The sequence below is a fragment of the Austrofundulus limnaeus genome, unplaced genomic scaffold, assembly GCF_001266775.1.
Source record: "Austrofundulus limnaeus strain Quisiro unplaced genomic scaffold, Austrofundulus_limnaeus-1.0 Scaffold19, whole genome shotgun sequence".
Taxonomy (NCBI): domain Eukaryota; kingdom Metazoa; phylum Chordata; class Actinopteri; order Cyprinodontiformes; family Rivulidae; genus Austrofundulus; species Austrofundulus limnaeus.
This window is the reverse complement of record NW_013952421.1, coordinates 864,246-887,741: the sequence shown is the minus strand read 5'-3', so window position 1 is coordinate 887,741 and position 23,496 is coordinate 864,246. Positions and strand designations below refer to the sequence as shown.

General features: G+C 42.1%; 3 protein-coding genes across 3 annotated transcripts in view; 2 read left to right on the top strand and 1 right to left on the bottom strand.

Annotated features, from left to right (window-relative positions):
• Nucleotides 1-764: 764 nt before the first annotated feature.
• bbs10 (Bardet-Biedl syndrome 10) lies at nt 765-9,419 on the bottom strand. The gene is made up of 5 exons (XM_014003508.1): nt 9,400-9,419; nt 9,129-9,319; nt 2,924-3,137; nt 1,883-2,839; nt 765-1,792 (listed from the first exon to the last, which is right to left on the bottom strand). Exons 2-5 carry the CDS (start codon nt 9,277-9,279, stop codon nt 1,048-1,050), a joined length of 2,067 nt encoding a protein of 688 aa, XP_013858962.1. The 5' UTR covers nt 9,280-9,319; nt 9,400-9,419; the 3' UTR covers nt 765-1,047.
• syt1b (synaptotagmin Ib) lies at nt 5,542-12,594 on the top strand. Its single transcript, XM_014003509.1, has 9 exons — nt 5,542-5,734; nt 6,494-6,639; nt 8,510-8,691; nt 8,991-9,101; nt 9,239-9,406; nt 9,475-9,642; nt 11,655-11,772; nt 12,100-12,233; nt 12,318-12,594. The coding sequence occupies exons 2-9, from the start codon at nt 6,513-6,515 to the stop codon at nt 12,519-12,521; spliced, it is 1,212 nt and encodes a 403-aa protein (XP_013858963.1). The 5' UTR covers nt 5,542-5,734; nt 6,494-6,512; the 3' UTR covers nt 12,522-12,594.
• A 1,165-nt stretch (nt 12,595-13,759) lies between these two features.
• The window catches only part of otogl (otogelin-like), a 35,134-nt gene continuing 25,397 nt past the window's right edge, over nt 13,760-23,496 (top strand). The window contains exons 1-24 of the mRNA XM_014003507.1: nt 13,760-13,919; nt 14,287-14,329; nt 14,556-14,601; nt 14,849-14,927; nt 15,004-15,096; nt 15,810-15,964; nt 16,563-16,684; nt 16,780-16,985; nt 17,889-18,013; nt 18,224-18,330; nt 18,413-18,519; nt 19,045-19,170; nt 19,243-19,351; nt 19,430-19,476; nt 19,561-19,706; nt 20,541-20,667; nt 20,760-20,937; nt 21,025-21,149; nt 21,219-21,428; nt 21,510-21,678; nt 21,766-21,840; nt 22,025-22,068; nt 22,167-22,332; nt 22,828-22,935. Coding sequence (XP_013858961.1) covers nt 13,847-13,919; nt 14,287-14,329; nt 14,556-14,601; nt 14,849-14,927; nt 15,004-15,096; nt 15,810-15,964; nt 16,563-16,684; nt 16,780-16,985; nt 17,889-18,013; nt 18,224-18,330; nt 18,413-18,519; nt 19,045-19,170; nt 19,243-19,351; nt 19,430-19,476; nt 19,561-19,706; nt 20,541-20,667; nt 20,760-20,937; nt 21,025-21,149; nt 21,219-21,428; nt 21,510-21,678; nt 21,766-21,840; nt 22,025-22,068; nt 22,167-22,332; nt 22,828-22,935 — 2,786 coding nt within the window. The 5' untranslated portion in view covers nt 13,760-13,846. The remainder of the gene's footprint in view (nt 13,920-14,286; nt 14,330-14,555; nt 14,602-14,848; nt 14,928-15,003; nt 15,097-15,809; nt 15,965-16,562; nt 16,685-16,779; nt 16,986-17,888; nt 18,014-18,223; nt 18,331-18,412; nt 18,520-19,044; nt 19,171-19,242; nt 19,352-19,429; nt 19,477-19,560; nt 19,707-20,540; nt 20,668-20,759; nt 20,938-21,024; nt 21,150-21,218; nt 21,429-21,509; nt 21,679-21,765; nt 21,841-22,024; nt 22,069-22,166; nt 22,333-22,827; nt 22,936-23,496) is intronic.

The following is a 23,496-nucleotide window of genomic DNA, read 5'->3' as shown; positions in this document are numbered from 1 at the left end:
TCAGATATTGTCCAAGATTAACCTTCAGGGTGAATATAGCTCACTCACACAGAGGACCTATCCACGTCATCATTTACCCAGAATGCTTTGCGTGTAAATAAAATGGCCCCGTCCATGTAATAGATTTTTAAACTTTTAGTTTAAAAATTATAAAAACTGAACATCCTACAGTATTTTTACAGTTAAAATTTATGTTTATCAAATAAAGTCTAATGTTACAACTAATCAGGGATCCCTTTAATAAATCCTGCTTGGCGTGTACTACAAAAGGCCGAAGCAGGGTGGAGGTGTCTTGACAACACGGTAAACAACATTAAAGACTGTTTGATGTTTGAGAAAGCCAACCGTGACTCATGGAGATCCCAAACAAAGCTGTGAGCTGCCTTTGTTTCTCTGTGACGTTGTTACAGCAAAATCACGCAGAAAAAACAAATTGTGTTCAAAACTACGGATGCAGACGTTCCAGTAAACAGCGTCGAAATGACTCACCATTTCCCCACGGAGAATTTGTGGCTCTTTGATTACAGCGTGAGGAAGCGCACTATGATTTGTTTGACGAAAGTTGCCCTCCCAGAAACCCTCAGCTCCACTCTAGATAAGCCTAACTATAAATAAGAGTCAATTTCATGCCCTTACAAGTGTTTGCTTTTGTTTTTCTGGCACCAAAACTACAGTGCCCAAGGGACTATGGCAAGAAAAAGGAAAATAAAATAAAATACAGAGATTTTTCTTTGGGAATAAGAAACAGACAACCATCAGTCATCCTCTTTCCAAGACTAAATAATTTACTGTGAGTACAATAAAATAAACAGGATATTTGTATTTTCTTTTTTACTGTTCTTAACAAATCTCACTTTAACACAAAACTAGCAAAACTAATGTAAAATAATTTAACACTTGTTTTAAAAACCTTGCATTGCAGAGGAACATAAAAACTATACAAGGGTAAGATTGCTGTAACAGTCTGAATTAGTGCAAATTATTTCATCCAGCTTTTGAAGGTTTTCTTAGAGTTCACAGAAAACACAATGATGACAGTCTTGGGTTTCAGTCTTCTGTCTCGTCGTCTGTGCTCTCCTCAGAAATGTTTGTGAGTTTGTGTGACGGTGAGCATAAAGCAGTGTGCGTTCGTACCATCGCGTCCACTCGGAGCAGACTTGTGGCGCACTGCAGCACGGCCAGGAGCAGCTGGTACTTACAGGAAATGGACTCGAGGCCCAAGTCCAGCATAAAACGCTTTGACGGTGTGTCGCCTCGGTCGGGATCTTCATTTGCAACGTTTTTGAACGCCATAAAAGGACGGGACCGATCTGAAATTAAACTCGTGATCCTGGTTTGAGCCTGCAGGAAACGTTTGGGATGGTGAGAGTAAATCTGACGAGGCACACTCAGGAGGGTGTTCGCCAGGATCTGACAAACGTTGACACCCAGATTCGTGCAGCTCGAAGCTGAGTGACTGCGGCTATGTTGTGTGAGGCCATGGTGCAAGAGAAACTCAAATGTCCCACCAGCGGGAATCACACAACCTGGCTTTAACGCACACGTATCAGATCTGTATGCTGCGTTTCCAGTAGGACAGTGTGCATGTAAAGATGTCCCTTCATGTGGCTGAACGGGATTCTTCAGTGTCGTGGCCTCAGTTGTAGATACGGGCTCCCACATGGTTAGTAGCACGCGAACTGCATCTTGAAATGCACTTGTGCACTGGTCCGTTTGTGCTTCTCCTGGAGCACAAATCACTAGACTGCAAGGTTTAACTCCTGATGAATCACAGAAAGCCACATGGACATATCTGTAAAGGAAAAAAAGAGGAACATGTTTCACAAGTTTGTACAGACATGTGATCAAACACAACGGAGAGGGAGGGAACGTATTTGCGTACCTGTGGGCTCCGAGCAATATTGCTCTGCAAAACGTCAGCGTAGCAATGTTCTCTGGCTGAATCCTCCAGCAGTCTGAGATGGGCGTCACCCCACTTAGCCGGACAAAAAGAGAAAGTTCGTCTTCGCTGACACACTCCACAAGGCACATCTCTGCCCGTGCAGCTAAAGCCAAGACAGCAGTGGACTGCTTCACTGCACACAAAAGCAACGAGACTCCAAAACTCTGCAGAGTTGCGATAACGCTCTCCAGTGACCGCTCTGTCCGAGCGCTAAACGGCACGATGCTTTCCTCGCCCGTCACCCGGCCGCCACAGCGCAGCTCCAGCACGTAGCTTTGATGGAGAATCGTTGGCTGCAGGTGTTCTGTGAAGACTGCAGCTCTGACCGGCTGCTTGTGGACCTGGAGGCACGGCGTAGAGAAGTCCCTGTGAATTACCTGCCCTTCGATCAAACGAGATGAGCTGACGGGGAAGCCTGAGACCTGCGTGTGAAGCGCTGGAAAGTTGTCACTCAGGAACTGAAGAAAAAAGGACAGCTTGTCATTTTGAAACTTCCAGCGAGTGAGCAGTTCACATGCCAGGTCACTTAAAAAGCCACAGTGCACGGAATCAAGACGAGTGTGAAAAAACGACGATAGGAGTGTCTGAATACGGAAATCACTCGGGCGAGCTGGTGGCTGTGTTTTTGTGGTGAAATCCTCTGCTGAAACACAGAATCCACGTGGCACCACACTGACTGAAATAAGGTCAGCCAGCTCTGACGTTGCAAATGCGAGCAGTTTGTCAGCCAAACGCCTGGCAGCGGCGGCTTCCGTGGACTTAGAGCACTCAGACACAATGGGCGCCTTGCTGGCTGAGGCATGAATCATTCGAAGTAGAGACGCAAGCAGAAGAACAAAGGTCTTGGATCCGTCACCTGTTACTGCGCTGTGCTTACAGACACAATCCACCACCACCCTTAAAAGGAGCAAAACAAGGCACGTCACAGTGGAAACTGGTCCTGGATGAAAGGAATACAAATAGTGTTGTTTTTGTGCTAACCTGGCCAGCGGGTGCTCCAGATGCAAAGCTTTGAGTATCTGCGTGCCGCTGCGGCTCAACATTGCCTGACCGGTGCTGCGAGTAAACAGCACCTGTCCTCCATCTGGGCCAAAGCTGCGAAGGACCACGGCCTCCAGGGCACACACTGTCTGCAGGACATGTTTGAGGTGCAGGTGCTCCACGGACGTCATCCCTTCACCGTGGAATTCATACACTGAAGTTAAGAAACAGAAAGTTAAGAAAGAAAGACAGAAAGAGTGGATGGATATATGCATGTATTAAGACAACTCGCAGTGGACACATCAGCCAAATGGACAGTATTTCTCTGTCACCTGCAGTGCAACAAAAGCATTGATCTGCAGAGGTTTCTGTTCTCAACAGTCCCTCATAACTTTTAAGTAGACAGAAACAACTGGCTCCAACATGAGCCTTCACAGCCGATGCAACCGTACAGTGTGTAGGCCATGTTTTCGTTATTATAAATATTTGTAACTTCTTGACTGACAGTGGATTTGGCAGCTTTGAAAAGAAATTCAAGACCTTGACTCTGGACATGAATACCGTCTAATTGAGACAATAGCATGAGGAAAATAAAATTATTAACTTGGAAGCTTAAAATGTTTAAAAATGTGTTATAATTTAGTTAATTTTAAGTCTACAAATTGTGAGGGAAAAAAACGGGATAACAAACCCCAGGGCAGTTTTTAACATCACACTGAACAAGAGACATGAGAGTGGACCCGCTGTGAGTTATTATTAGTCAAGAAGGAGCGATTTGTGTCTGGTGCCAGAAAGGTTTAGGACAGGGGTGGGCAATCCTGGTCCTCAAGGGCTTCTATCCATGTTTTACCTGTTTCCCTGCTCCAGCACACCTGATTCAGTGAATGAATCACCTTTTCAAGTTCTGCAGAAGCTAATTAGACATTCATTGAAATCAGGAGTGTTGGAGCAGAGACGTAAACATGTGGGAGCATATAAATATTGGACTTTCTTAACTTAAACTTAAAAGTGTTAGCTATTTAATTTATGGTTAAGTCGTTTGTTGCAATTTAACATATTTCTGTCATAAATAAAGCTTTAAATACAGTATCTACTTTACAGTCCTCCTACCTTCACAGCACTAAGAATTTTTTTGATCATTTCAACATTTGATTTAAGTCTTGTAATAACTTACAGTTAGATAAGACTTGAAGAAAGAGTTTTGAGGTCAGAAAAATACATTTACAAACTTAGTTGACAGTTGCCTAAAGCCTGGCTGTGCACACGGACGAAAACCTTAAAAACAAAGCTTGATACTTATTTTCTTAGCATTTGCTATGTTCAGTATCACAAGGAAAGGGGCTTCGTAAACAGCGCACCAAGTACAGCACAAACAGAATAATGTTTTCTGTCAGGGAGTGCTCTATTTTTGATTTTCTGTCTCTCTCTAACAATGAATGAGCCGATGTCAAAAGCAGAGACGGTCTTTAGCATTTGCCAGTGCACTTTTTTCCGCATATTTGGAACCAACATGGATCGAATGAGCTTATCCATTGGAAAACTCCACAAACTTAACTATAAAATAAACTCGTAGACAACAGAAGAAAACCAAATGCGTAAAATAACAGAAGAAAACTCACCCCCGGCTCTAACAGGAAGTCTAATCTGTGTTGCTAAGAAACGACTCTTCTTCTGTGGTGGAATTTCAGCTGCAAAATATGTCTCCCTCTTGCGGCCATGCGGGTGTTCTTCCTCCTCCACTTTCACTGCCTCATAATCAGAGACTTTTTTTAATTTATACTAATAACATACATATATTTAGGCATATTGCGAAATATATTAGTTTTTAAAAGTTATTATATAATATGCAAAAGTATTGATATTAATATATACTTTTTTTTTCAAAACCAAGACAGATAACGTTTTCCCCCCTGATTTTACCTGTGTGCATAATGTTGCCTTTAATTATAAAAATCTTAAAATATAAAACATGAACTGTGGACTCTAAATCTATTGATGGCACACTTAAAGAAACATATCTCAGGATTCATTAGTGAATAAGATACACAGAGTGTTTATTCCCATGCTGTACATCACAAAGAGATATAATGTTCTCCTCTTGTTCTTTTACCTTCTGTTCTTTAACAGGCGAACCCTCAAGGTGAACTGGGCAGGACCGGAACCCGATCTCTGCAGAAGCCCCGTCCTAAGTTTCTAAATCGGGCTACATCATCTAAACATAGACAATATGAGACAGTTCTGCAGCTACAGCCAGATGTACAGCTGNCACACACACACACACACACACACACACACACACACACACACACACACACACACACACACACTGAGAGGTGTCCACTCTGAATGTAAATGTCCATCTGGTGCTGAACCCTCAGTATGCTAATGAGCTTTAAAAAGCCATGTCACTACACTGATGAATATACATCAGTGGCCCTGTGAGGGTGACCTGCAGGGATGGGACGGAGGTCTCGAGAGGTGAGGCACCAGGAGTGAAGACCACAGCTCCCCCGAGACCTGAATGGACAGAAAAGAATGCACATTCCCCCCCAATACTAAACTCTCTCTCTCTCACACACATCAATCCCAGCCTCACCTTCCCCACCCGCTCTGTTTCCTCTCGGTGGCACTTTCACACACCTGCTCTGTTTTTGCTTTACGCCTGAAGAGCGGTGAGACTTAGAAACACCTAACAAGCAGCGAACTGATACAAATCTCGTCGTCTTTTCTCTGATTCTGACAATTTCTTTCCCTGTTTGACCCTCCATGTGAAAATAAGTCCTCCTAATCTGCTGGGACAGTTTATGACAGGTATGTGTTTCAATTATTCCAACTTTTTCTTATAATTGCAAAGGTAAATTATTTTAACTTCATCAGACACTAAAATGAATGAAATTAGTGACAGGCTATGCTTTTATATTTTGGAATTTCTTATAAGACAATTAGGAAAAATGTGAAATGGTTAAATTTGCAGAAGAAAACTGTTCTCTTAAATATTTTTGCAGTTTGAATTCAGGCGCCTCAAAGGTTGTTTGTGGCTGGCGGTGATTTCTACCTCAAATGTAGGGGAAAAAACACAAAAATGGACGAAGAGAAACTGAAACGACTGCATTAAAAGAACCCAAAAGGCAAAACATATCTCATATCCAGCCAAAACTAAAACAAATTTTTAAACTTATCTTTTATTCTCTTTGCATGACCTTGTCACATCTGTCTGACCTCTGGCAGCTGAGAGATCCAGGCTTTAACCCTCCCTCCCCGTCCCAACCTCACAACTCAGTTTCAGCAGCTTTGGCAGCGACAGCAACTTTCATATCCTGTCTTCAAGCGTTATTGCCAGGCCAGCAGAAACTGGAGAAGTTATTTGACGCTGGCGTACATACTCTTGTCTCTAAGCGGGTTATTGCATCAAATATTTGATCAATAGTCAATAAAGAAACTCAGTTCTGGGGTTTGAGCGAGTGTTTTTTTTTTAAATGTCGATTGAATCACACACTTATGGGCGATTTAAAGCTGAATCCATACTGAAGTGTTTGGTGCTGAGCGTGTGGCTTTCTGTCTCTGTTTTAGTTTCAACTCTGAATCCACGATGAACCGTCGAGCTGCACCGAGCACCTCGCTTGCTAACTCCCCGAACGCCACGACCGCACCGGGCCAAACACAACCCGGGGGCCACGGCGCCAACAAGTTCATGAATGAACTGCGCAGCCTGCACAGTGAGTCGCACGCCTCATTTGATGTTTGTTTAAATCAGAGGTTCTCAAACTGGGGTCCCCTAGGGGTCAGTGAGCTGCATGTTGGGGGTCCTCAAAAAAATTCTCTAAATTGTTTATTTGTTTTTTATTTTAAAAAAATGCACACGAGGAACAATGAAATAGCAAAACTAACGCACTAAACCAAACCAATAATAATATTCCCATGACATTTAGAGAATGGGATTTATGACAGGGTCCCTGCAAATGTTTCACCCTTATAAGGGGTCCCCAGACCCAAAACGTTTCAGAACCCCTGGTTTAAATATGCTGGTCTGTAAAAACCTGTCCAAGGTGCACCCCCACCCTTCGCACAGTGACCCCCCGTGACCCTGAAAGGAAGAAGCAGGTATAGATGGATGGTCTGTAAAATAAAGACATTAGATGGGTTAAATAAAACAAAACTGCTTAAATGTTGGTTTGCTTATGAAAACATATTCTTTTCTGAGTTTTCTTTTCACAGTTTGCACATTATTCCATGTGTGACTTGCATCTGCTAAAACTGCACGTATGTGGGGTGTGTGTGTGTGTGGGCGTTTTGGGCTATACTTACTTGCAATACTGCAAATAAAAACAAGGCATTTACTGAGTTATTGTAAATTATGCTATTTGGGGTGTGTGTGTGTGTGGGGGGGGGGGGTACATTAGTACTCAAATAACTGGTAATTAAAGCACCACTGATGCAGAGGGGGCATGTATGAATTTTTGGAGTGACATCTGCTAAAATCAGGGTAATTAATCTTCCGGATGCGATTGTTTAATAGAACAATATGATACACCTGATTCTGCATCTGAGGCTTCAAACAGAGCATCTACTCAACAGCTAAGACTGTGCTGTGTTATGATTTTTATAAATGTATGGGTTTGAAATGATATAGCTGTTATACAGGCATTTTGGGGTGGTAAGGAGACTGGACTGGGGTGGTTTTGGTGTCGGGGTGTAGGATGATGGGTGCATGGAGAGGTGCTGGGTATCTGAGTGTAAATGTGTGTATTAGTATTAGTGTGTAGTTGGATGCGATTGTCTCTGAATGTGAATATATAACTCAAAATTTAGTATTGAAATAATACTGGATTACCTTATGTATTATTTTATACGTGTATATTGTTTGTTTGTTTTCTTTTTTCAACACAAACTGATGACTGAAAACCAGATGAAGTGGTGGATAGTGGTAGGATTAAATAAGTTTTACTTCTGCCTGCCTACCCCATTTCAGACATGTTAATGGGCTTTATGTGCTTCATGTTTTTGGGTAGGGGTACACAGATAGGTGTGTGCACATTGGGTGCATATTTATTTTACGGGCTTATTTATTTGTGTATAATTAGTTTAAGTGGTTTCATTTTTGTTAAAAATTTATTTTACAAGAAGTTTTGGTTGTATAAAAATGTGTGGATACAGATATAGATTCAGACTATGGTTTATGTAATGAATTTGACATGTCTGGAATACATCATAAATAAAAAAAAAATTTAAAAAAAGAGCATGATGAAGTAAAGATGCAGATAAACACAAATGAAGAAAAATGTGAAATGGTCGACTCAGCAACAATAGACACTGATTTAGTTTGCATCAGTGCAACAGATTATGCACAGCTGCCAAAAGCAATTTATCGTTGTCTTTTTTGTAACCTTCTTCCCTGCTTTTTTTTTTTTTGTAAAAACAATGTGAGGATAGAAAATCATCACTTTTGTACACGAGTCTGTCAAACTTTTAAATTCCAAAAACTGCCCATCCCTAAAAGCAGGGGAACGAAACAAGTCAAAGTTGCACCGACGGACCGAAAACTGTAAAGACATTTCTGCGATTCTTGTGTTTTGTGGATTTTTACAGAGCCATCCTGGGCTGTCGGCGCCCTCTCTATGGTGAGTTTGTGCGTCGTGTTGTCGTGCGTTGTGTGCGTGTGGAAAAAGCGCTTGATGAAGAAGGACAAGGACAAAGAGAAGGACAAGAAAAAGGGGAACGAGAAAAGCAAGGGAGGCTTTGACACCGAAATGGATGGGGGTCACGATGAGGTAAGCGACCACACACACACACACACACACACACACACACACACACACACACACACACACACACACACACACACATACATATATTGCAGACACATTGTCCTTGCAATGTATCACAGTTCTGACATGTGGGTCACCCAGAACCAGTAAAATTGTCAGTGACTGTTGAGACTAATAGACTTTCTGTATGTTAAAGCAAAAGTCAAAAAAAGTGAGGACAGTAGTTTTGAAGCTGTATGATTGTTACTCGATGTCGGGAACGCTTTAAAGGCAGATGTCTGCTTGGGTGTGTCTGTGTGCAGACCCCGGAGCATGAAAGCAAAGAAACAAACCTCTCAGAAACTGAGCCCAAGGAGGACGAGAAGCTCGGCAGTCTGCATTTCACGTTAGACTACAACTTCACAGAAAACACAGTGAGTTGCTGCTGCTGCTCCGCTCACCTGCTGCCAACTCTAAAATGTCAACGTTTGAAATACTTTTCATCAGCCTGTCAATCAGCAAGCTCTTCTTTTTCTCTGTTGCTCCCCGACCCCCTGCGGTCCGACTCCAGCTGGTAGTAGGAATCCTGCAGGCTGCAGGGCTGCCTGCCATGGATGTAGGAGGCAGCTCTGACCCATACGTCAAGCTCTACCTGCTGCCAGACAAAAAGAAAAAGTTTGAAACCAAAGTTCACCGGAAGACACTGGAGCCAAACTTCGACGAGACGTTCACCTTTAAGGTAAACGGGCTACGAAAGGAAACGTGAGCTACAGCGTGTAGGGTCTTTCATCGGCGTGCCCTCTGCAGGTACCGTACACAGATCTGGGAGGCAAGACGCTGGTGATGACCGTGTACGACTTCGACCGTTTCTCGAAGCACGATGCCATCGGAGCCGTGAAAATCCCAATGAGCGGCGTGGACTTCAGCCAGTCCCTGCAGGAGTGGAGAGATCTGCAGAAGGCAGAGAAGGAGGAGGTGGGACCTGTTTCTGTTCACTGAGGGGATATTTGACGTGAATGGGCGTCAATTAAACAGTTAAAAATGTGAATCAAAAAGGAAAAATAAGTAGGTCCTCTGGATGGGTTCTTCTTTAGTGAAACGTTTCGCCTCTCCTCCAAGAGACTTCTTCAGTCTGATGAGTTTCAGGTGAACTCAGTCTTATAAGCACTGCCTCCACATGGACAAACAGGTTAGTCACATGCAAAAGAGGGTCATCACCTAACAATAGGCTTGATTAGCTCTATTGTTCATAGAGGGTCATGTGCCCCATCACCTGACTTATTGGTTTGGATGCTTCGGCTGTGGTTCTTTGGTGTTTTGTTATCTGTGTGTAGTGAGTGCAAGCGAGGTTCAACGTCCCCTTGTTTTTGTCTCTCTTTCCCTCTGTGTGTTGGTTATCGTTGGGGCTCTGATTCACACATTTTGCTCACAGGGGGCTGAGTCATACATGCAATAACARCATTGTAGGRGGAGGACAACTGGACACGMAGRCCTCCACCTCTGTTTAATGGTGGACGGTTTTTCTTCGCAAAGATGGCTTCCTTTACTCCTCTCTCAAATCAATGTTCCTCTCTAGGATGAGAACATCTTCATCACTGAAAGAGTGACCGCTGGCTTGTAGATGAGTGTAAACTGCAGAGTCCTGACCCGACGAAGTAACTCGTCTGTGCTGGCTCATTCTTTTGATCAGTGGCTGTTTTGTTTCCCCGGTGTATAATTGATCACAGTCCTCCTGACATTTAACAGCATATAATATATTACTCTGTTTTTGCCAGGGAACTGGATCTTTGGGGTGAACTAATCTTTGTCGTAACGTGTTTTGGTGTTTGAAAGCCTCTGGGACGTCATGTTTAGAAAATAAACGTCTCAGTTTCTCTGAACCACCTGCAAACCTACAACGCTGTTATTGCATGACTCAGCCCTCTGTGAGCAAAAGATGTGAATCAGGACCCCAATGATAACCAACACACAGAGGGAAAGAGGGACAAAAACAAGGGGACGTTGAGGCCCGCTTGCACTCACTACATACACATTACAAAACACCAAAGAACCACAGCTGAAGCATCCAAACCAATAAGTCAGGTGATGGGGCRCATGAYCCTCTATGAACAATAGAGCTAATCAAGCCTATTGTTGGGCATTGGCCCTCTATTGCATGTGACCAACCTGTTTGTCCATGTGGAGGCAGTGCTTTTAAGGCTGAGTTCACCTGAAACTCATCAGACTGAAGAAATCTCTTGGATGAGAGACGAAACGTTTCACTAAAGAAGAACCCATCCAGAGGACCTACTTATATTTTTCTTTTTGATTTTTTTCTACCTGGATCACTGAGGTGCATCAGGACAGTTAAATGTGAAATGCTTTTGTGTGTTTGAAAGCTGGTAATATGGGTGACCCATCACATCGAAACGAGGATTAAGTTCAAAAGTGGGATGTGTAAAAATAGGCAGATGTATAGGGTTTTGATTTAAGCGTGTGCAAAAATTGCATTTTGTCAAAATATAATGAATTAATGCCTTAACAATGCATCATTTGAATGAACTGTCTGAAATATAATCCTAAAAAAATGTAAACATTTTTTTGAACAGTAGCAACAAAAAAACCTGATTTTGAGGAAAAAACGCTTTAATTTTTTAAAAAAAATTCCTGTTAGCTAGCAATGTTTCTGTTTCTTTTCAACTGGGAAATCTTAATATATAAATAATATTTTAGGTTCCCTCTTTATATTAACATCAAAAATTACTCAATAAATTTGCATAAAATTATGATTCAGACCTAACAGTAATGTATTATCATAACAAACGAGAGAAATTATGTCATCTCTGGATAAGCTTATGATATCAGGATGATCCAGGTATCAAATTATAGACTTCAAAGCCAGAAATCTGAAAACGTAGTTAGGTCATTTTGTCCAAATTTGACTTAATCCTCATTTCGATATGATGAGTCACATATTTCCAACAAGGCGTTTCGTTTTTGTGCACTAGAGTGAGCGACTTGGAGACATATGTTTGTCCCTGAGGTTTGTGCCCACTGCAGGGAAGCTGACTGTCGTAGTTCTGGAGGCCAAAAACTTGAAGAAAATGGATGTGGGTGGATTATCAGGTGAGTTAAACAGCAAATGACACCAAGAACGCTAGAGAGTTCAAATCAATAATTCTGACATGAAAACCTCATTTGGTATTTAGTTGCTTAAAACACATTTATATGACCTTACCTCTTTATATTTTATAAAACCAAGTAATATCTAAATATTATTTTTGCCTCAGATTGCACATTAATTGCTTTTTAATGGCAGTTTCATTAAAGCCCTTGCAAGAAAAACGAGGAGCCACTCAGAACGATGTTATGCTTCCCTGATAGCGTAACCACATCAGTGCCAAGCTGCTGGTCTGCTGCTCTCACATAAAACTCCTCTATTCTCTCCACCAGACCCTTACGTGAAAATCCACTTAATGCAGAACGGGAAGAGACTCAAGAAAAAGAAAACTACGATCAAGAAAAACACGTTGAACCCTTACTACAATGAGTCATTCAGCTTTGAAGTGCCATGTGAACAGATAGAAGTACACAAAGTTATTCTCATACATATAAATAACTATATTAGTATTAATTGTCTAAAAAAATGATTTTGTGTATTTTCTTAACAGAAGGTGCAGTTGGCAGTGACAGTGCTGGACTACGATAAGATTGGGAAGAATGACGCCATTGGGAAGTTATTGTTGGGTGGAAACAGCAGCGGGACTGAGCTCCGCCACTGGTCAGACATGCTGGCCAACCCCCGGAGGCCGATAGCCCAGTGGCACAGCCTCAAACCACAGGACGAAGTCAATGCACTTATTTCCAAGAAATAGAACTTATGATAAACCTTATATTTACATCTAATGTACATTATTGCTCTTTTTTTAAAATCCCTATTTATAGAGATGTTTGACTGTTTAACGTCAATTATTTAATATCCTGCTTGGCACCATCCCATTATTGGTGCCTAAAGGCTTTAAATCTTGAACAAGTCCTTGATTGTACTTTAAAACCATTTAAATTATGTATATAATTATATCACTATGTACAGTGTGATAAGAATACAATCGACCTGCAGAGGGAGACAAATTAAAGCACATCAGTAAGTCCAGTAAATGAACTTTGCTTTCAGAATTACCTAATTAAAGATCATTAATCTTATGGCCATTTTCTGCATTGTTTCCTCCTGATAAAGCAGGTTTGCAGTGTTTCCACAAGAAAATATAAATGGGATCATTGTTATTCAGTGTTCATGGTGTCATATTTTGCCTTATGTACAAATATTAGAATAACATATTCAATATGCAAATTTAAGATCTCTTTTTTGTTGTTTGTTTTCAATTTTTTTTGCAGCAAAAACAGACAAATTGCATGTGCATCATAAGATATTTCTGCATAGCGAAATTTATATTTGTAGCAAAGAAGTAAATGAAGAAAAAAAGTAGGTTTTAGTAAAATTTACAATGAAAAAATAAAAATTTTGGTGACGTGAAAGGTGTAAAATACATAGTAGAAAATAACTTCTTCAGAACTCAAGTTTTATGTAAACAAAATGTGGTAATTGACTATTTATCTTTATATTATAAATTTAATTTAATAGTACTAAATATTGGTGACAAATAATATTTTTTCACACATTCAGTCAAAATAGATGTACAATAATAGCCATGCATTTATAAAATGTGTATGAACATCTGATTTGAATATTTATTTATTGTTGTTATTTAAGATTTTAAACTTAAAAAACATTAACTTGTTCCAAGTCACAGGCTAATCTGGTGATAATAGTTCAATTAAAAACATCAGCTAGTCCCGGCCTAGCTCGCTGTAAGTTAGCTACCTATTAATAAAACAAAAACAAAGTTTAGACGAATAGACTAGAGCTTATAATTCAAAAATAAAAAATAGACAAACACTTTTTTTAGTTTGCCAAAAAACATGTAAAACTAGTGCCATTTGTGTTTTTTTATTTTTATTTATTTATTTTTACCTGAGTGTGTGCCAGGAGGCTGCTCCTCGTGCAGCTGGGGGGGCTGTTTCCTCCAGGTGGGCTTTACAGACAGGTGCAAGCAGGCTCCGTCCAGCTGCTGTCCTTTCCTCCCAGGCCAGTTGAAATGTCCTGTTAACGTTTCGCTGTGAATTCCTTTCGGACTCTGAGATGAACGTGAAGTGGACATTGAAACGATTTCTTCTTATGTCGTTTTCAGTCTCCCACCTGCTGTTACTAGAGGGTAAGACCAGAAACTCTTTTCTTAATCAAATTTTCAAATAGTTATTATTTTACCACGTGCAGAGAAGCTGTTTTTTTGGGGGAAAAAAGGTTAGCACAATATTAATATTTATTTATATATATTTTAATCAATGGTAATTAGTGTGCATTACTTTTAGAGATGATTTTAGCAATGTTTTATAAAGTTGTTTCATCTTCCATAGTTCCCTGATGAGGCGTGGAGATTTATAAATAACTGCAAACACAAGACTAAATAATTTGTCTTCATCCCATCAGATTAACATTACTGTATCTAAAAGCATGATATTATAAGAGCTATTGTATATTAGATAAACTTTTATTCTCATGGTGTGATTTTTTTACTGTAGGAGCTCAGATCCAACGTTCAGTAGCAGAAGGACGATCACAAAGGTAAATAAATTAAGGGGTTACATTAATGTGGTTTTCGTGACCACGCCATATCCACACTTTCTGTTAATTGTGTGTGACAGGCTGTAAATGAATGTGCGTGTGTTTTCTGCGAGGCCTCTGTAAAAAGCCGTTTTGGAGTTTGGATTCAAGTGGCGTAAAGTGCACTTAAGTCTCCCCTCTGACTGTTTCTTCCCACTAATGTGCGTGTTTGTGTGTGTGTGTGCAGAAGGGCTAATGCACTCCGGAGGAAACGGGATCTCCTTGGGGAGGAGGTTTGTACACTACACCTAAGAGAACCAGAGCAGGTCAGGGCACCCACATGCGCACAAACACCTCACCCCGGCACAAAGCTGGCCTTTGTGCCGAGCGAGACACGCACAAGCGTCTCTCCCACTCATCTCTCTGTTGCAACTTCTAAACTTATAGCAGCGGGAACACAGCAGGTCTGAGTCAGTCACGCCGTTAAAGCAGGGAATCGTTGAAGGAACTGATCTAAGTGTCTATTGTTTGTTCCCCAAGACATATAGGCCATTGTTGTCAGAGGGTACCCTGTCACGCAGTATTTTGCACAACTACACAGCCAGAGATTCCTCTTCAGGTAAAAACCATTCATAAACCTTAATAAAAACATGACTCAGGAACAAAAAATCTTAAGTTCATGGTGTCTTCCTCAGAACACTGCGGCTGCCTTAATGGTGGCTGGTGTCAGGAGGGCGGTGTGTGTGACTGCGCTCAGTTCCAGGCACTGGGAGACCGCTGCCAAATCAGTAAGTACCCCACTCGCACACATCGTCGTGCTTTCCCGGTCTCGTTTCGACTCGGGTTGGATGCGGAATCCAATTTATGCAATCAGCAAACCGCGCAGGTGCCTGGCACTTTTAAAGGCACCTCACTTCTTTAATAAGAGGATCAATCACTCAGCTGGAGACATGATGGAGCGTACGCAGGAGACTCTTCAATCACTCGACAAATTCTGATTACCTGAACACACTAGGTCATTAAACTCTTCATAAATTTTATCCTCCATTGTCTCCGTGTTGAGACAAATAGACCACATGAAATGCAGAAGTTCCTTTGAAAAACAGATTAAACAAATCCTAAAAATAATAATGAAAGATTCATTTGAAAAGGGGTATCATGAGGTTTGCATAAAAATCCACCCACACTGATAAGATTACAGAGTGCGATTCACCACAGCCACCACCCACATTCTCAAATTTTGGGAAGGGGCTTTCTTGGGCAGCATCTTGGCAACGCCAGCCTCGGGGATTTCCTGTAACAAAGGAGGCTTTTAGAGCGTTCAGGTTATTCATTGTTTCCACAGATAAGTTAAATAAAATAGATGGTGAAAGATATGAAGATGAAGGCCGAGATGGAATGCATTGCTTGCCCATCGAAGGTTGAAAGGCAGATTCTAATTAAATGTGTTTTGATTTGTGTGTAAATGGATTCGAGCCACTTTGTTTGGACGTCCTTTCAGTACCCAATCAGGGCCAGGATCGAGATGGGATCTGCAGGTCGTGGGGTCAGCACCACTACGAAACATTTGACGGAATCTACTTCTATTTCCCTGGAACCTGCTCCTATATTCTGGCTCAGGACTGCCACTCGGCTACACCACAGTACACAGTGTGGGTAAGGCCAAATAATGCTAAAGTGATGAGAACTTTTCCAGAAAAGTTAAGCAGAAGCCCATCATGAAGACTTTGACCATTGTAATTCACACTGTAAATGTTGCAGATTAAAAATTATTGCTATTTCAGAGATAATTTTCTACAGCTTTCCTTATTTTATTTATCATCTGGATTATTTTATCTACATTTTCTTATAAGTAGTGCCATGTGCTGGCAAGAATTTGGTGAGATGATAATATACGACACAAGTCATATGATATGTTGCAAAACTGTTAACAAGACAATTCATTTTGCCATTTTTGACTTCAAAAGATTCTAATTGTAAAAAAAACAATGAAATGCATGCATAAAATCTGATTAAATTCAGTTTATTTTTATGTAATTAAAAATGAGCACTTTAGAGAACCATTACAATATCAGGAAATAAAATATTGTGATCTTTCAATGAATCAACATTTTCTTACACCCCTAGTAATAAGAGTTCCTTTTAACTGAGTTGTTTCCCAGCTTTTTATCATTTTCAAACAGTTGATTTGTGCACAAATGTTCATTTTTCTCAGTTTGATTTCCAGCTCGTCTCTTTTTTTTCATCCTCTCAGATTCATAATAGCAGAGTGTGTGATGGAAGTGGATATTTATGTCCGAGAGCTCTCAGTTTGTTCTTCCCAAATGAGGAGGAGATTCACATCTCTGGATATCAGGTCCATCAGGGAGGTCGCAGGTGCGAAGGAAAAACAACAAGAGTAACCCAGTTTCTTACAACTCATTCATATTTAGTGTTAGTTGTTAAAGTCTGGTTTGTGTGTGAAATGTCAGGTTGAGTCTGCCTCAGACTGTAGGTGGGGTGTTTATTGAGCGACTGGCCGACTACCTGCTGGTGAAGAGCGTGTTTGGCTTCTCCTTGGCCTGGGATGGAGGCTCGGGCGTCTACTTGAAAATGAGTGAGGAGCACCAGGGCGCCCCATGTGGCCTGTGTGGGAACTTCAACCACATCGCTGGCGATGACCTTACCACTGCTCGTGGTAAGACCGGCTCAACTGGCCCCCTATTCCTTTTCCCCTTTCACTCGGCACCCACTCATTGCAATTACTGCTATTATACACTCAACACTGATTCTGGCTAATTATAGTTGCAGTGGGACCTGCTTAGGCCTGGGCAGAATGACAGACGGGGACTGGAATTTTGGTTTTGATTGGTTGGAAGAAGCAAAAATCTCTTTTCAGATAAGCAGAAATATTCTCTACTTGTCCTGTAGCTAAAGACGAGTTAAGTCCCGAACTTTGACCTTCTCGATCTGTGTACACCTATCTCAGTGACGTATAAGTTGGATGAAATATCACAGAACAATTGACAAACATCACATATGAAAAAGATATGGGTCAGATTTTAAAAAAAGTTATCGGTCACATTCAGACTGTCATAAAAAATATATGTGATTTTGCCTGCAGTGTGAACCCAGCAGGAGCAGTGCCTCTGTCTTGGCTCTCATCTGTCCTTTGCCCGAGAAAGATGATGGTGGATGCAGTTCTGTGTCCGAACACTAGTGGCAGTAATGAGTCTAATAAGAAAGTTCAGCGTGAATCAAGCTTGTCTTCTTCTCCTCTTAAGAAGATTTGAACATTCCGGCAGGAAAAGTCTTTGAACTGACAAACAATGGCTGGATTTTTTTTCCACAAGCCATGTGTTTGAGAGTATTTTATCTATGTACAGTAAAAAGACATGTAAAATTAGTAAGAAGAATTACTGTGCAATCTTACAAGTGTTTGAACACGTGACTGGTTAAATGTAAACACCTTACCAAAACAGGGATTTGTGTGCAAGGATGTTCACCAAACAGCCCCTCTATGAAAATCATGGCCCCTACTCAGAAAAACCCTAGATCTGCCAGTCTACTTCCATATTGATGTGCTGACTTTGTGTTCCAGGCATTCGGACAGACGAACCTGCAGTATTTGCCAACAGTTGGACTGTGGATCTCCCTCATGAGAGAGTTTGTCCCTCAATCGATCTCGACTTCAATGGGCCCTGCGATTCTGAGTCAGACATGGATGTGAGCATCAAACAACAATATCTCTGCTCTGTATTTGCATTTTATGACAAATTACACAATCATTTTTGTTCATTTCAAACAGCAAAAACGGTAATAGGCCTACTCAGCAAATGCCAAGATGATGCATTCATTTTACTTTCTTGCACTTTTCTGTCTGTATCACATAACCTGTGTATGCATTTCATACTTTGTGTGTGTATACACCTGCAGGACGCCATCGAGAAATGCAGTGCGCTTCTCTTCTTTCCATTTCTGTCATGTCATGAAAATATTGACCCCAATCCTTTCGTGGCCAGCTGTGTGTCTGACCTCTGTGTGTAAGTCAAAGCAGTGAAAAATGGATACCCTTTTTGTTCAGTTAGAGTCTTTGTGTGAACAACCTTTTCTCTTTTATTGCAGGTCTGATGATGAGGAAACATTTTGTCGTGCTTTGGTTGAATACACCAGAGCCTGTTCACATGTAGGATATCCTGTGAGGGAGTGGAGAGACAGTTTCCCCTCATGTTGTAAGTTATCCACGAAAACACAAGTTGGGTTCTTAAAGATGTGCCTCTCCTGGTTAATAGACTTCTACTGCAGCAACCAGCCGGTTCGGATGTTATCAGTCCATTAAATGGATGTTATTAGCGGTCATCAGTCCCATTGAATGGCTTCAGACTGTCCCGACAGTGCCTCCAAGTGGGTTACCAGTGCCATATACGTTGGAATGCAACAATCTGCTACCGCCGGAGTCCGGTCTGCTTTATTGTAGCCCATGTCATTTTCTCTAAAATTAACCTTAGTGGCTTTATGCCTCAGATTAACCAGATTACTTAAAAAAACCTTAGTGGCTTTATACCTCATATTAACCAGCTGACAGTCTGAAGCCATTCTATGGGATGGAGAACTCACTAGGCGGCACAGTCGGGACAGTCTGAAGCCATCCTGAAGCCATTCTATGGGACTGATAATGGCTATTAACGTCCATTTAATAGATGATAACATCCGAAGGGGGTGCAGCAACAGTGTGTTTTGTGTTTGTTTTGGTACAGATGACGGCTGTGAGGAGAGCTTTGTGTATAGAGACTGTATCAGTTGTTGTCCACCCACCTGCACGTTTGAGAAAGAGTGTCTAGGAACCAACCTGCATTGTCTGGACGGCTGCTACTGTCCTGATGGTATTTAAATAATACAAACAAAGCTTGTTGGTCGTTTAGTCCACTGGTTTCATTAAACTCCTCTTTATGCAGGTCTTATCTTACAGAACGGGACTTGCATCCCTGTTTCTCAGTGTCACTGTGTTTATCATGGAACATCATACCTACAAGGACAAGTTCTCCAACAGGGCTGCAGCATCTGGTGAGCAGGAACTTGTGTTTCCTAGCGATCACGTGGCACGTGCACCACTAACTCGCTGCACTTTTCCCCCCTTTCCAGCGCGTGCATGGGAGGAGTGTGGAACTGCACCGAGAACAACTGCACAGGTGAGGCTCCCCCGCCGTGAAACGCACACGGGGCCACAGAAGCTGAAGATGCCAGAACCCGTTTCGTCTCTGCTTCTTCCACAGTCGAGTGTTCGGTGGTAGGAGACGTGTTTGTGACCACGTTCGACGGCAGGATGTTCCTCCAGCCGGGGGCGTGTCAGTACGTGCTGGCGAAGAGCCGTGGCAGCAGCAGATTCACCGTCACGCTGCAGTACACGACCTGCGCAGAGGTAGAACTCCCGGTTGGGCACGCACAAACATGTGTCGTGTGAAACGGGCGTGCGATGTCACCAAAGTGTTGAATTATTTAAAAATCCATCTCGTGGTAATTGCATTACGGAGTTGCGCAGCGGGGTATTTGTTCTCCTGTAACAGAAAAACTCATTTTTGAGACAGGAGCCCAAAGCAATAAACGTCAGAAAGCCTTTCTGTGGAAACTGAAATCTAATATCCTTTCAGGACACATTTCTGAGGAGATGTTTTGTCAGCCTTCAGAGATATTTTGTTCTGTAGCTGTATGTGGCTGACTGGGTTTGTTCTTTCGCTACTTTCATCTAAAAATACTCAGGTGACTTATGATGCCAGATCCTAGCTTTATTTAGTCTTTATTCGCCCGTCCTAAGATAGGGACATATCATAGGATGGCACAGTCCATCCATCTTTCTGTCAGTGGACAGTTTCTTGTTTGAGCTTTAAACTGAGAACTCTTGAACACAGAAGCATCAAACTGCGCAGCTAGACACCTTCAGGGCTAAGGAGGATTGCTATTGATTTCAAGGTCACGATGTCAAAGGTCAAGGTCACAGGTGATCCATCTGTGAAAACTTTGTTGGTGGTCTAACTGCAACCATGCAGGACACCTGGTTAAGAATGATTCCTACTAAATGATTTTGAAATTATTAAATTTTTAGATAAAGGAAATCTACTCAACAAAAAACACACTGAAATCATTCAGATGTAATTAAAAAACTGAACCACTATTATAAAGAGGACACTGCCTTGTGTTTTCATGCTTATTTTTATGCCTTTACGGCATTATGTTGTTTAATTACATGTGTCCACAGCATCAGGCGTGTATTCAGTCAGTAACCGTGGTGTTGGATGAAGATGTGAGTCATCAGATCACCTTGACAAGAGAAGGGGAGGTGATAGTTGGTGTCCACGCCGCTCCTGCGCTCCCTTACGTTGATGGTAGAAACCTAAAATGCTTTAAATCATAAAATAATCCACTTTTTTATTATTTACCTAAAATTCTGCATGCACATGTATGTCCTCATTTACAGATGCTGTTGAGGTGCACAGGCTGACCTCTGTGTTCACACAGCTGAAGACAGGGATCGGTCTGAAGCTGTTTTATGACGGCAGAGGGGGTCGGGTTTACGTGCAGCTGGATGGCTGGTGGCGTGGACAGACATTGGGCCTTTGCGGAACTTTTAATGGAAATCTACGAGACGACTTCCTGTGAGCGAGTTCATCTCGCGTGCAATAAAAAAAAAGGAAGGTGGGGGGTCAAAAAGTTGCTGAGTGCTTTTTTTTGCATTTGTGCAGGTCTCCGGCAGGTATGATAGAGGGCACGCCTCAGCTGCACGCCAACGCTTGGAAGGTGTCGTCTGCGTGTGTTGCTCCCATTAATCTGCCCGTTATAGACCCATGTGAGATGAACCAGAACAACGGTAAGAATTTGACCCACTCTGATCATTTTTTATAGCTCAAACCTCATTAATAGTTATGCATGTGTGCAGTGTTCTATGCATCCCAGTGCGATGTGCTTTTGGGGAGTGTGTTCGCCCCCTGCCATGGCTACATCAGTCCAAACATCTACCAGCAGCAGTGTCGTTACCAGGCCTGTCGCTGCGGAAGCAGCTGCCTGTGCACGGCGCTGGCTCACTACACTTATCTGTGCTCCAAACATGACGTTGAAATTAACTTCCGAGCACACGTCTCTGAATGCGGTGAGTTTCTGTTTTTTTTTTTTTTTTTTGTACTCACAATAAGCGAGCTGTAAATATGTTACGTTTGTGCTGGTTGTGTAGGAGTGGTGTGTCTCGGAGGTATGCTGTACCACTCCTGCGTGTCATCCTGTGGTCGATCCTGCCGTGCTCTGCCTGTCGTCGAGACGTGTGACCCCGAGGACTGCGCGGAGGGGTGTGGTTGTCCTGACGGCGGTTACTATGATGATGTGCGCCAGCGCTGTGTGCAGCTGTAAGACTTTATGGTTTATCCTCACGACCGAGCTGCAAGCGATCTGCCCGTCAACGCAGAAAGCATCAGAATGTCGTTTCTCCTCAGGTCTCAGTGTCATTGTTACTCCATGGGTGGGGTGTCCCAGCCAGGAGAGGTGACCTTCAGTGCGTCTGGACCTTGGTGAGGCACAGCTAACCCTGGCTAGATGTGAAAATCCAAACCTCTTTAACTTGGAAAACACAGTTTACTAAAAGCTTGAGCGGCTGTCAGATGAAACAGAAAGCACTTCAACTGACCCCCGTGTTTGATAACATTATTCTCTTTCACAAACACTTCCTCTCTTCTTTCATGCCTCGTCCACCAGCCTGTGCAGAAATGGGAAGATGGAGTGTGAGCCGGAGGAAAAAGGTAAGCTCTCTGCACTAATCCATGGCCTCTGCCGTTCGTGTTTTACGCGAGCGGTGCCTTGATTTTGCCGAGCGCGTTTGTGTGCCCGATTATGGCAGAGCCCGACAGCGTAGAGGTCGGGGAGTGTCCCGAGGGGAAAGTGTACCACAGCTGCACCGAGCAGAGAGGAGGCGTGGCCTGCGCGCCGACCTGCCGTAACCTGATGTTGAACCTCACCTGCCCACCCAACACGCCGTGCATACCTGGCTGCGTCTGCCCCCCTGGGTAATATAAAGACCTGCTTCTTTCTAAAGAAAAAAAAAAGTCACGACTGACCTGCTGGGCAGCCGTTTCTTTTAATGCATATCTGAGATCTGACAAGAGCTAAAAACAATTGAGAGCTTCAGAAAGGAAATAAAGCAAAATGTGCTGCCGGAGTCCCTTACTAATCTGTGGCGTTTTAAGGATTTAGTCACTTTAGTTTAAACAATATCTATTATTACTTTTAGTCGCAGGGGTCATTTGTCCAAATTATAAGTTTATTGTTGGGATCTTGTGTAGATGTAATTTGTTTGATGGGCTCAGGCAAGAGTTTTTGTCCTCAATTGGATTTCACAAACTTAAAAGGCTTAACCAACTGACATTAATTAAAGCAGTGGCTGCCTGGAAGCTCGAGTTTGTCAGCAATCAATTTTAATTAATGAGCAAAAGCACAGCAAGTGGAATTAATTTAGATGCTTGCAAGTTGTGTATGTCCTAATAAATATTTCATCCATGAAGGCTGGTGCTGCACCAGGGCGACTGCTACTACCCGGAGAACTGCCCCTGCGCTTGGCTGGGACTTGAATACCTGCCTGGGCAAATAGTGGAAACATCTTGCTACAGATGGTAAATATTTTATTTGATTGCATTGTTGTTGTTTTTTTACATTTCAAAGGTCTAAGGCAGTGGTGTCAAACCCATTTTCACAGAGGGCCACAGGAGCATTGTGGTGGCCCTCAAAGGGCCAGCTGTAATTAACATTGACATTTTGTTTAACTTCAACCTAACATGAAATGTCATGTTCCTCATTTCATTGCTACAACTAAGCACTGCTAACAAACAATACTTAAGGTCTATGTGTTTTTTCCTGCATAGAAACAGCATTTTAATATGTCCTCTTTTAAACAGTGAAAACTACTATGTGTACGACTGACTAAATGTGAAATTAACTAGAACTGCAAAGCAGTTATGACCGGGGTCCAAGCCCTTTTATGCATGTCAGCCTATGTCATGTTGTTTGTAGCATATTGTTGATCTTTTAGCTTCTAGGACAAATTTCTCTCCAACAAACGCAGTAAATAAATAAAATTTGAGAAGTTTGAGTATCAGAATTGTTTGTTATATATCACATACTTTATGCTTGTGAGGCAGGGTGAACCCAAATGCAGGCAGGCAGGCAGGCAGGCA